At 35.0% G+C, this 14,000-nt stretch overlaps 1 protein-coding gene across 1 annotated transcript in view; it reads left to right on the forward strand.

The window, feature by feature from the left end:
- Positions 1 to 3,930: 3,930 nt before the first annotated feature.
- The window catches only part of LOC113062390 (protein FAM135B-like), a 45,505-nt gene continuing 35,435 nt past the window's right edge, over positions 3,931 to 14,000 (forward strand). Inside the window, exons 1-2 of the mRNA XM_026232217.1 lie at positions 3,931 to 4,219; positions 11,839 to 11,930. Of these exons, the coding sequence (XP_026088002.1) occupies positions 11,851 to 11,930 (80 nt within the window). The 5' untranslated portion in view covers positions 3,931 to 4,219; positions 11,839 to 11,850. The remainder of the gene's footprint in view (positions 4,220 to 11,838; positions 11,931 to 14,000) is intronic.

Consider the following 14,000-nt stretch of genomic DNA (forward strand, 5'->3'; position numbering starts at 1 on the left):
TGCGGTAATTCTGCTAATGGGGAGCCCTACTGCAGAGAGAGCCTGTCATAAACGCAGTTAGATTGTGTGTATGTGACGCTGGTTAATAAAATGTATTCAACATCCCACCTGGTTGACAACCATTATTCAGAAATAGATCGAACTGTGTGAATAAATCTGGGCTTATTGCACTGAGGTTGCATACACAGGTAGAGTAGTTGATGCAAAATCTGGGAAGGTAGTGTTCTTTAAAGGGTACATAACATGCACAGTTTCACCTAATGTCATGTTAATCTTGAGTACCTATAGAGTAGTACTGCATCCTTCATATATCCAAAAAGTATTTAGTTTGATCATATTTATAAAAGAAAAATGCAGCTTTCCGATTCCCTCCGGGAAAAGCCGAGCTCCTGGAGGTGTGCCGTGGGTGGAGCTATAATACTGATGACTCTTGTTGTTTCCATTTTTAACCTATATTCACTTATGTGCTGATTTCCAACAAAAGACTGAAATCTGATGCAGTTGTACTTACATGAATGTGGTCTTTTATCACAGGGACGGCTCCATGTTTTAATAGCAAAAGATGTGCAGATGCAGCGTCGACTTGGGCCTCAACTCAACTGACCAGAACACACAAACGCACTTGATACACTCCGTTGCCCCGGAAAAACAGACTGCATCCACTGTTCATGTAACGCTGGGTTCTTTGGGAAGCTGAACACGGTAAACTTTCCCTCATATCCAAAAACACACTTATTAGGAGACATTCTTGAACAAATCCTATGCAGCACTACCGACGATTTCCCGATGAAGCGCGTTGATGGGTGCCGTCTTGCTCTCCTCTGGTCGACGTGTGCGCGGGCGCACTTTTCCGAGTTAAATGCTCATATAAGGACTTCCACTATCGTCTACGTCATTAAATCCACGATCTAAAAAAAAAAAAACAGCTGGAACTTGTACCAACCCGGAAGTAAGATTTTCGGCACAGAGATTCTCAGTCATTCTTCTAAATTATCACTTTTTTAACTTTGGCTCTGTATGATAATCCATCTCTTACATATCTCCATCTTTAACACTGTGAACAACTCTGAATACACAAAACACTATTGTACCCCCCCCCCCCCCTTTAACAATGCTTTAAAACCAAGGTTTTCCAGTGAACATGTAGTTTTTTTTTTTTTTTTTTTTTTTGATTATAAGGGGAAAATTTAATTAAAGTTGGGTAGCTAAAGGCATAAACAGCTGCATTTATTTAGTTCTTAATACATTCAAATAAGCAAATGTGAGCATTGTTTGTCCAGGCAAAACTCACTACAATGATCTTTTTACTGTCTTCTAGGTAGGATGGCAAAGGTGTGGACATTTTCCGGAAATTTCTGGACACATTCCAAAATCTCAAAAAAGAAAATCTGGAATGTTTCTGGAAATTATCCACCTCTTTGCAACCCTTCTACTAGGCCAAACAAGACCCTAATTCTAGGATTTAGATCTAAGTCTATGGCTTTTCACTGTTTTTTATTACAACTCACAAAACACATAAGTCCAGTTGCACAATATGATGTATAACACATAAAGTTGTCTTGCCCCCCCCCCCCCCCCCACACCCGTGTATTGTGGAAATGCTATACAAATAAATTTGAATCTAAAATAAATAATAAAAGAGCACAAGCAGTACTAATTGCTGAAATTCCATGGTGCTTTCAGAAGATTTCAGTGGGCACAGGTTTCTGGTTTGGATTTTGAGAGAAATCTTTCAGATGGGACATAATGAATAACAACCCTAAATGTATGTCCAAAATATGGGCGTTTTAGCAATAAAAGCAAAAAGCAAAAAGCAAAAAAAAAAAAACAAAAAAAAAAAAAAATATATATATATATATATATATATAAGACCCAAAAAGTTGAGGGATAAGAAATGCTGCAGTGGTGCCAATATTCCTCAGCAAATGGTGACTAACTGTGAGGGATGTTGAGGTACATCTAACAGATGGGAAATACTGCATTCTGCAACCAATAAAGCATTTGTATGTTTATATTAGATTAGTCAGACTGGTTTTTGCTTTACTGTCCTTATTGGATTATAAAGAAAAATAATATTTAATAATAGACGAGACACAGCAGAGACTTAAGAAATGCTTTTAAAAGAAAAGGAGATTGTAAAGTCACTGTAAAACGACTGTGAAATCGTTCTGTGTAGACTTGCATGAGCTCCCTCACTATTAAGGTCTTGCCTCGCAGCTTCGCCCCCATCAGAGGAGGATTCTGGGGAAGTAAATATTAATGACATCAAAGCCGGTTTATGAAAGTGACTTGCTCACAGGCATGTCAGCCACAATGGCTTCTGTTACATCAAATGTGATTCATACCGTATGAGAGGACTTCAGGGCATCGCCGCAGGGCCAAGATAGAATCTACATTTCATCTTACAGGATATTTAATTCAACACCACCTTCATTCACTCTTTCAAAACCCATTTTATCTGTCATAAAAGTATAAAAGACTGCGAAAAAGCCCTTTAAAAAAGTTATAGCACCAGCTTAAAACAAAGAAATGCTGAAGCATGCATCATGTCCTCATAAAACACACGTTCAGACTGTCATGAAACATCTGGATAGCTGGTCTTTAATTAAAGATTTTAGACACCAGGCAAGAAACGTAAAGAATGTGTGAACACTGCAAAATGACTGTGTCAGGCTTTCCTCTCCTGTACCTATAGGGAGACACAGAAGAAACAATGCTGCTCTTACATGTGTGGTGGTGACCGAGAGCATGTGTGGTCAATCAGTCCAGAAAGACAGCGCCTGAGGATAGGATTGAAATAGAATATTGGCCTACTGTGTATGCATATTAACATGTAAAAGGTATGCATTACACAGTAACAATATGTCTTTAAACTACTGTTCAGTGTGGGGTAAAAAAAAAAGATCCTTTATCCGATGACAGACGACTGAAGGAGACCTGTTTGAAGCAGACATTTCCATACAATTACCCCCCAAAAATATGTTAAAATTGCATTGAATATTACTTACGGTTAATTCAAGGTTCACACTGGTAGGACAAATTGCTGCAGTGCATTTTTCCAGCTGTGTACTTTGCATTTCAGCCAATATTCTATGTATACAGAAAATATACATATCATTTACAGCATATTCTAAATATGACTAAAAGGGCAAGACAGCACATGTAAAGTTTGAGGGGTCATGGTATTTGGCTATGTTTCTGCAATAACACTAACCTTAGCATTTATGGTTTCCTGTGTGCAGATACAATTAGGAAGATACCTGTTCAAGACCAGATGTTACAGAGTTTACATAAGCCAATCTGCACACCTGCACAGTCTGCTACTACTCAGAAATGCAGAGTTATTGTGAGACTTTGAAAAACACTCCAAAGTATGTCTATACAGTACTGTCTGCACCGTTACAGCATCAATATTTGATCGGTACACACAGCGGGGAAAGGTGACATCCACGTTCACTAGCCGAAACAGACCCGCATGCTTTTAGCGCATAGCACACACACTGTTTGTTTAAACAACCAGCAATATGAATGCAATGAATGCTGGTTAACTTAAATATGCAATCTGATTATGAATAGCAGAGGTTTAACAGTCACAGGCAGGTGATCCAACCTCAAATTATAAATCTATTATTTTAGGTGCAATTTATGTATTGATTGGTTGATGGCCCCCGATAATTTAAAGCAGCTTAATTAAATATCAGTCCTAATCTTAAACTGTAAATGCAGAGACACATTTAGTGTGTTAAACAAGAGTAAAGCTGACTTATCTCACATTAATTGACACTGACGTAAGTCTGTACGCATAGTGCATCTGAAAACACAGAGCACACATCCATCACTTATTATCATGCATCCAGCCCCAGCCTCAGAAAGAGAAAGAGAGAGAGAGAGAGAGAGAGAGAGAGAGAGAGAGAGAGAGAGACCAAGCAAGTGGCGCTGCAGCACTTAGGCAGATTGGACATCATCACTGGAGGTGGGAGAACCCAAACGCGCTACCGCAGCACGCAGGAGCTGAATGATCACCATGGCAACAACAGCATCAGCATCAGTACCAGAAGCAGCAGCAGCAGCAGCCGTGAGCCGCTAATGCCCGTGTAAACACTGAGACCTGCTCCGGCTCTCTACACACACTCTCTCCCTCTCAACTTAATGACATAGGATCAAAGCGGGTGCGCGGATCACGCCTTTAGGTCGTGCAGCAGCGTCGTCGCACAGGCAGGTAAGGTGACGGATGTTTACGCTCTTTCTTTGTTATTGTTCATCAGTGTTTGGCTCAAATAGACTGTGGACATGCTTTTAACTGGTGTTTCCTAATGACTGTCTGGTAGGTTTGGTCTTTAAGCCGCTCTTAGATGGACAGGCAGGGAAATATTCCATTATCCGGCATAAATCCCTGTTTGGAGCATATTGGATGCATATTTTGCCAATGCAACATGCCAGCCATCTGGCTCCATCAGAAACACACAGCACTGTATTTCTAAAAGACAACAACACATTTGAAGCATGTGACATTAATGTTGACTTGAGCAGTACGCCGTGTGCTGGACACCACGGTTCGGAATGATTTGATTTAGGTGCATGTGCACTAATTCACTTTCTGCTCTGTTAGAGGGCTACTGTGATGGGTCAGACAGAGTTCAATCAAAACCTGAAGGAACTGTTTAGGCATATGAGTCATGACAAGGATATGCATGATGCAGTTTTGTATTACAGTGAGGAGAATTTGTGGTCTTCCTTCATGTATTTGATTGTAAACATCTCTTCTACCTCTCTGAGAGATTTCATGTAATGAGGTGTTTCTAGCAGGGCTGAACTGACAAAAACAGCCTGCTGAAGACTCAAGAAACTCCAGCTTACAGGAGCTCACTAAAACCACTGGAATTTTACTCAGGAGTTATTCAGCATGGGACTATTTCACAAGATCAACAGATCTACATTCTTCTAAATGCATAATCCGAGCTGAAGAACTGGAATGGCGTTTATCTGTGAAGGTCAATAAATTTGACATTCACAGCGCCGTCTTGGCAAGCCGGGCTTTGGATCTATTTTTCCAAATTACTCATCTCGTGTAGAGGACACTTAAGAATTCAGCTCATGGCATTTGACTCAGCCTGGCATTTACAGGCGATGTGAAATCTGGAATAATCGGGACTGTTAATGAGCGCTGCGAATAATGTAGTTGGACCGTATAGATAGTGACATTCAAGTGCAAAGTTGCTAGTCCCACAGGGGCCTGAATGCTTCTTGGCATGTTTAACATGTTTAACGTCCCCAAAAATATATTGCAGTATATTGGAAATTAATATGTAATAGATTAGGCATATATTCTTATATACATTTTTTTTCCAATATTTTGCAATATATTGAAAGCGGCAATCATTTGTATATTTTGCAATATATTATATAATATATGTATCATCAATATATTATTAAATGTATTCAAACATATAAAATATTAGAAAATAAAAAGGGAAAATAATATATTACAATATATGACAATATATTTTAAGAAATATATTGGTAAATATATTTTCCTTTCGTAAGGGTCACAGCCAGCTTCCTTGGGAAAAAGAGTACGCTATTATTCTACACTATTATGTAGTCTACTATTTTGGAAAGGAAATAGCATGCATGAATGTACTGAATGTTGACAAACTACAGCACTGAATGTTCCAGTTTAACAGCATTATTCATTGCTGTTCCTTTATAAACCAGACTGTATTGTGTCAGCTGATGTGTGCCGTCTAAAATGTTGTTGGAGGTTTCCTGAGCAAAGTCAGCAGTTTTTTTTAGCTTTTCTAGGCAGAATCACTGAACAAGTTGTTGCATATTTGTCTTTCTTGCCATGGCCACGTGGAGGCTAAGGTAAATTTATTATGTTTGGGTTTATTCCATATCAGTTATATTCCTGCAATGGTTGAAATTTTTTGGCATTGTCAATTGATTCATTTTTAAAGTACACAAAGGTTGTGCTGTATTAAAATACATTTGAATGGATTTATAAAATATATAAATCTCTGAAATATTACAATGAGCTCTGAGTGAACAGGAAAACACCAAGGAGCATCTAAACTGAATGCAAGAAATATTGTGACTCACCAAATGGCGTTCTCTCTTTCTCTCTCTCTCTCTCTCTGTGTATTAATCAATTTAAGCCATGCCTCAAATTTTGACATATTTCATTTTTGACAATCAGTTCATTTATTTATTTTTATTATTCATTCACGTTCTATTTATATTTAATTATTATTTGTAATTATTAAATAAACAATGTGTGTAGTATGTGTGTGAATATATATATATATATATATATATATATATATATATATATATATATATATATATATATATATATGTATATGTATATGTATGTATATGTATATGTATATGTATATGTACATATATATATATATATATATATATATATATATATATATATATATATATATATATATATATATATATATATATATATATATATATATATATATATATATATATATATATATATATATATATATATATATATATATATATTGATTAATCACATTCACATCCAAAATAAACTTTGGGTATACGTTAAAATAAACCTACTATAGAAAAAAAAAAGTATTTATATAATTATAAATATAAGTAGCTTCATTTTATTAAGAGTGTCCCAATTTTGTTCAAGTAAAGTGCCATTAATATTTGCTATGTTCAATTACAAACACACAGGCTCAAATAGACATGCACACACACACACACACACACCCAAACACGCACACAGACAGACGGACACAACCTGACAGGCCCATAAGGCTCTTCACTCTTGCCAGAATGAAATCATAGATCACTCACAGCAAGCCCATGGCCTGCAGAATTGATTCAGCACACTAGTCAAGCTAGTGTCTTCAGTCAGCAATAGATTTATGACTGCAAACAAACACACACTTACACAAAAATATTAAATATTGCTGGAAGTGTCAAATCTCTGAGAATATTAAAGGTGTCCAGTAATTCAGTCCCACTGCATTCAGCTGAACATTTCACAGTCCAAACACACAGAGATTCATTTCACAGACTTCCTTCTGCGGCGTCTGATTATTTCCGGTAAAGGAAGTAGTGAACTCAGTTAAACCAATATACAGTAGTTTCATTATGTTATACCATTCCGTTATCTAAATATAATGACATGAGTAAATCTTACATATATGGATCTTGTAGCATCAGTCAATCGAACCGATTAGTCAGGTTCTTAGTTTCTTTCACAAACTATAGATTACATTTATTTGGCTTATATATTCGTTCTAATCTGTTTATTAATTTATCAAATACATTTACCCAAAGCAACTTAATTTTATTCTATTATCTTCTGCTTTAACTATATTTATTCATTAGGAGGTGCTTTTCCCATAATGCAACTTTAGATTATTCTGTTATATTCCATAAAGTATGTATTTTTACATACAGAAGCATTTACACAAATAACATAGTATTATATATTTATTTATTTAGCAGATTAATTTACACAGAGCAACTTTATAATATTCTATTATTTTTATATTTTATTCTATATTTATTTACTCAAAACATAATGCAATTTAATTTGTGTATTCCCTTTTAGACGTTTGATTTTACCGGAAACTAAGGGGACAATTTAGCAAATGCATTTACATAAAATATATTTTTAGAATTCCATTGTTATGTTTTATTTATATTTAATCATTTAGGAAACGCATTTACCTAAAGCTATTTTTTCATATTATATTTCATTCTATGTTTATTTAGTATATGCATTTACGTATAGCAACTATACATTATTGAATGTTTTGTTTCATTCTATATTTATTGACTAGATGTATTTACCTAAACAAATATGATATTTATTAATTTAGCAGATACATTTACTCAAATTAACTTTATATTATTCTATTATATTCTATATTCATTTATTTACTACATGCATTTATCTAAAGAAATTTCATGTATTTTACTATATTCTATATCTATCCAACAGATCATTTTACACAAAGCAACTTTATATAATTCTGTTATGTTGTATTTTGTTCTATATTCATTTATTTACTAAATGCATTTGCCTTTTCTATTCTATATTTAAGTTAGCTGATGCATTTATCCAAATACATTTTTTTAATATTTCATTTTATTCAATATTTATTTGCGTATACATATTGTAACTTCATATCGTTCTATTGTTTTGTTTAATTTTATATTTATTTATTTACTAGATGCATTTACTTAAAGCTGCTTCATGTTGTTCTACTATATTCTATATGTATTCATATGAATTTACCTAAAGCAGGTTTCCTCAAATCTTACCATGGAGGGCCAATGCACTGCAGAGTTTATCCCCAACCCTGATCAGACTCACCGTGATTTTCTTACCATCCTGAAGATATTAATTAACATGCTCAGGTGTGTTTGATTAGGATCAGAGCTAAACTCCGCAGGAAAGTGGATCTCGTGGGCCAGATTTGAGGATCCCTGACCTAAAGCAACTTTATTCTATTCTATTCTTAGATACAATTATCTTCTGCATGAGTACTGCGTGTTTCAAATTATGCATCGGTACCCACAATGTCCTCTGCTTCTGCTCCAACAGCTGCAGAGGTCAGTGCTCTCTGGCCCGTCTCGGACGGGCTCTCTGGATTTTGAATAGGGCAGTGAAGCCAACACGATGGAACATTGTGTCAGTTAACGCAAGGGCAGCATTTCAAAGGAAACATATTTTTCATTTCTTAGCATCAGCTGCCAGAGGAAGGTGACTGCGGCTCCAGAGCTGTTAACCTTTAGCAAGTATACCGAGCACTTCACCAATGATAATAGCCATCTAATTCTACGCCACACTCGTTCAGTTCCCGCCTTTTTATTATTTCCTTTTCCCATCTGACGGTGGAGCTCCTGTAGTTTTCCTTACTACGGCTCATGCGGTTTTGAAACATTTTAATCATCTGCTACATGAGAGGAGGCAAAACAGGGATTTGTGTTATGATTGAGCTCTTGGAATTCTTCCATAAATACTGTAAAAAAAAAAAAAAAAGAGTGTTAGGTACATTTATCTGATGTATTTATTATTATTATTATTTATTTGTTTACCTTACTACAGTACAGGGGGCCTGTACCATGATGGTAGCCGAACAAATTCAGAGTTACAGGATTAGTTTTGAGTTGACAAAACCAAACCTTTCCAGTCCGGCTTTGTTGGTACCATGATGCTGTTCATCAACTTTCTTTGTCAACTCAGGCTTTGATCCTGAGTTTGTGGAGCGCGTGCACATGAATGTGTGACATCACTGGCGAACAGCCAATCACGAGCCTTGCAACAAAAAGCAAGTTTGAATTACTTCTCGTGAGAGACCCAGCGAGATTCGAAACTAAAGGTTAAAGGTTTTGCTATATAATAATATTGCTCTATCAGTGAAGTCACAAGTGAAACTTGTTAACGTTCATACATTTGAAAATATATAGTGGTAGAGACTAGAACATGTAAGGTCAGATTTTTTTTTTTTTTAAATAGTGCAATCTTTTGATACTACAGCTTATATATATCATATGATCGGTATTTTCTCACATCTGATTGGTCCAGCTTCAGTTTGAGATCTCTAACCCAGAACATAACCTGCCCTGGAGCAGGTTAGCCGTGGAGTGTAAGTTACTATGGCAATGAATGCAGCTAAAAGCCAAGCCACTTACATGGTACCCAAAACCCAGGATTGGTGCAAACTAAACTGAAACTTACCTGGCTAGCCAGCTAATCCAGCTTCATGGTACAGGCCCCAGAAGAACTACAAGAAGTAAACAGTGTTTGAAACAGTCTTTCTCTGCTTGTTTAAACATCTAGCTGACATCTGCCTCAGCCAATGGTGTGAGTTTGGGGCAACCTACTGTTTGTTCAACCAATGGTAAACGGCAAGAGTTTTCAGGATAGCAGTTTTATTTTATTCTGGTCATTATTTTTTTACCAGTTGTGATGCTAGTGGCTCAAAATAAATCACTTCAGCTTTAAAAGGTAAGTGAAACAGTATCCAATATAAAATGGTTTCAAATAGTTAAGGCTAAAGGTATTCACACAACCCCTCTACATCTACTGTAAGATTCACTGAGAACTTTGCCCTTGTTGAGTTCTCCTGAGCTGGACAATAATGTTGGATAATACACTTGGATAATAAGGGTTGTTGCATGTCTGCTTGGCCGTTGCTCATCTACTTTGTCCATTTGATATCCATCTACTTTGGCAAACATATTACATGTTTAAACAAGTAGTCATTTGACCTCTACAGGTCTGTTGATCATATGACTTTTGTGGATATATTTGCCAGAGTTACTTAGGAAGGTGTTTTGGTAGACACCAAAACATCATGTTGATTTTTCTTTTTTTTATTGTTATTATTAACTGTATGATTTAGTTATGAATCTACACATCAGATCCAGGAATATCTGCTTCGTTGCCCCTCGCTTATGGGTTAGGGTTAGGTCTCTTCATCAAACTGCTGGAAAAGAAAATGATAGATAAGTCAACCCAAAATGAACATATGCTTAATATCAAATATAAGTGCTAGAATTGTTTCCAATCAATGCATACAATATATGATTACTGATATGACAGCTAACTTTATGTCTATAAACTTTTGTCTGAAGTTTTTAATAAATATTTTTTTAGTAAGCTCTAATCTACATTTTTTCTTTCTTTAAGAAATTGTAACAATTGAAAATATAGATGACAGTTCAGTTCTTGAAACATGGCAATTATTCTGATAAGATCTTTTTCCCAAAATCAGGAAAATCAGATAGGTACAAATAAGGCGAAAAAATAAAGCCAATGTTTCTATTATATAAACTCCTGGGAGTTTTTGCACTGCAACATTATTTTCAGAATAATCAAGCACATTTTACCCCTCATTTCTCATTAAAATAATGAGTCGGAAATTGCCTTTCTCTGCATTTTTAAAGATGATTATCATTGCTGTACTCATTTCTTTATTAAAGAAGAAATATTGTTTTCCTATTTTTTCAATTAAGCTGAATTTGTTTTAAAAGAAAAAAAGGAAGTATAATAAATGCTGACATAATGCATACAGTAATACATATATTGAAGCCATATATATATATATATATATATATATGACATAACCGGACATTGGTATTGGATGAAGGCCTGTCTGTGCTTTACTACAATAAAGACAATTTGAAAGAGAATGAGTAATAAAGACAATGAAGGACAAACAATCAAAGAAAGAGGCAAAAAAACAGTTAAAATGTGAATGCTAATAATCAATTCTGAGTATTGCACTCTAAAACACACTGATTCTGGAAAATCTCCTAAATTCCAGCCATTCCTCTCACGTCACAGACACTGGACTCACATCACAACCTGTTGTGTGAGAAGAAGCCATTAGATTTGATTACTGCCACACACACACACAGGTTCAGCCTCAGCTGCGGTGTCTCTTAGACGGATGGTGTCATAAGTATGATTTGGGATCACATCCAGAAATGCCACTGCTGTCATCCGTCTTGGAGCCGCGCGTCGTACATTAGTTTGCCACAGAGCAGCACATCGGGATCTCAGAACAAATATTGTCTGGGATGAGTCACAGCCTGAGTAATGAGAGATAGCGTCTCCGAGTCACACGTGTTCATCCGGCTCTTGAGTCACTGGATTGTGTTCATTGATGTTACCACGGTAAACACACTCCCTCACAATTGCCAAACGGCTCGGCTGACAATGGAACCGCAACACAGAGAGTCCTGAAAGAGAAAAGCATTCTGAGTTAGATAAGACAATGCAAGCCTTGATGTGTTCAGCAGCAAATGAACATTCCTCTGTCTCTCTAGGTGATGGAATAGATGATGTCGGACGTACAGGGCACTGTAGAGTTCTCGCTGGAGCTGCACAAATTTCACAATGTGGATCTCTTCCAGAGAGGGTAAGACTGTATTCTTCTGTACGTCTAATGAAGGCTCTGTAACGTGTCTGTTACGTGTCTGTTAACAGCCAGATCAGGAAGGGCACATGGTGACAGGATCACGTATAAACACCAAGAGCCACTTAGAATCAGTTTAATTGTCACATTCCAGGCATTTTTCCATGTTCTTTTTGGATACAGTGTATAGTCAGCTTCGTGTGGCATTCATTTTGTTTCTTGCGGCATAAACACCAAAACTGAGAGTTTTGGTACCTGTCTCATTATGCTAACAGCTAGTGTAGTCCTGAAAGCTGACAATATTAACTTTTTAGTAGATTTATGCACGATATAAGTATTCTTTGATCAAAAAAGCAGTAAGAGCAGTAATATTGTAAAAAAAATATTATTACTATCAAAATAAATATTTTCTATTTGAATATATTTTAAAATGTAATTTATTCCTGTGATCAAAGCTGCATACTCCAGTTTCACATGATCCTTCAGAAATCATGTAAATATGCCGATTTGCTTCTCACAGAAACATTTCTTATTATTATCAATGTTGAAAACAGCAGTGGTTCTTAATATTTACTGTTATATATATATATATATATATATATATATATATATATATATATATATATATATATATATATATATATATATATATATATATATATATATATTATTTTAAGGATCATCTGATGATTACAGTCCTACAAAAGAACAGCTTTTGTAACATTATACATGTCTATACTGCCACTAATTATCAATTTAATGTATAATTAAAGTATTAATGTAATGTAATGCAATACGTTTACAGGAAAAAAAAAACGGTGCTTTCTGTGCAATTTCATACTTTTTAAAGGTGAAGTGTATGATTTCTGAGCCATCAGTGGTAACAAACAAATTAGTAATCTGTCTGAGCAGTCTGATTGGCTCATACATATTCAACCAACCAATGGTGTGAATTTGGGGTGGGGCTATCTGTTTGACCAATAGCAGACAATCATTTTATTTTAAAACAATATATTTGGTACCTCAAGTTGTGCAATAAAATTACACACTTTTCTAAATGTGGATCTTACACCTATTTTAGGATGTTTAATATATATATATATATATAAATATATATATAAGACTTCTGTAACTGACATTATTCCCATACATACATGCACAAATACAAGCTGTTTCTTGAAGAGAGAATTTTTATTTCTAATAAAATAAAGACTTCACCTGCTGACTGTGATTGATTTGACTTGAAGTCTACAGGGAATTCAATGACTTTTCAGGTCACTGACCTTTATGACTCGCTGCCACGAGTTTGGTGCTAGTCCAGTGTTTGAGATTCAATAACACTGGCATGTTATGTGCACGCCACTATTCAAAAGTTTGGGCTAATCCCTTTTAATGAATACAATGCATTTTAGCTTAATAAAGCTTTTTAAAATAACAATAAAAAAATCCTATGTAAGTATATATTACTAAATATAAAACACATGAAATATATACATTAAATAAATATTAATAATTAGTGTACTTTTTAGCGTTAGTACTTTTTAGTGTACAAAAAGGTGATTAAAAAAAGTAAATTACGGGATTTTACATGGATTCTTTCCATTATACTTCATCTAAAATGTAACCATCTTAAGGTTAATTGAAAAACAACCATCAACCACCAATCTAAAGACAGCATGAAAACATGTTTTATCCTATTTACCGAATTTAATACATTTAATTTTTATTGTAAAAAATGTTGGAGATTTGATGGAGGCGATTAAAAAATGCTATTAGTCATAATTGATGTTAATTGTTGGTGTTAACTGTACATTAGCATTTAAGTATAGTTTATTAAAAAAAAAAAAAAAAAAACATTAAAACTGAATAAAAATGTAACTACTTATTCAACATAATAATTTTATAACAAAAAAGGATGGCAGCAGAAAGTTCTTGTTGTCTTGAAGAACTGGGTAGTGCTAATGCAAAGCTTGCAAGTTCAATAAAGTAAAAAAAAAAAAAAAACTAGAAACACTATAGAGACTCCCAAGGCACATCTACAGTAGACCCCTGTCTGTCAGCAGATCTAATGCA

The sequence above is a fragment of the Carassius auratus genome, chromosome 44, assembly GCF_003368295.1.
Source record: "Carassius auratus strain Wakin chromosome 44, ASM336829v1, whole genome shotgun sequence".
Classification (NCBI taxonomy): domain Eukaryota; kingdom Metazoa; phylum Chordata; class Actinopteri; order Cypriniformes; family Cyprinidae; genus Carassius; species Carassius auratus.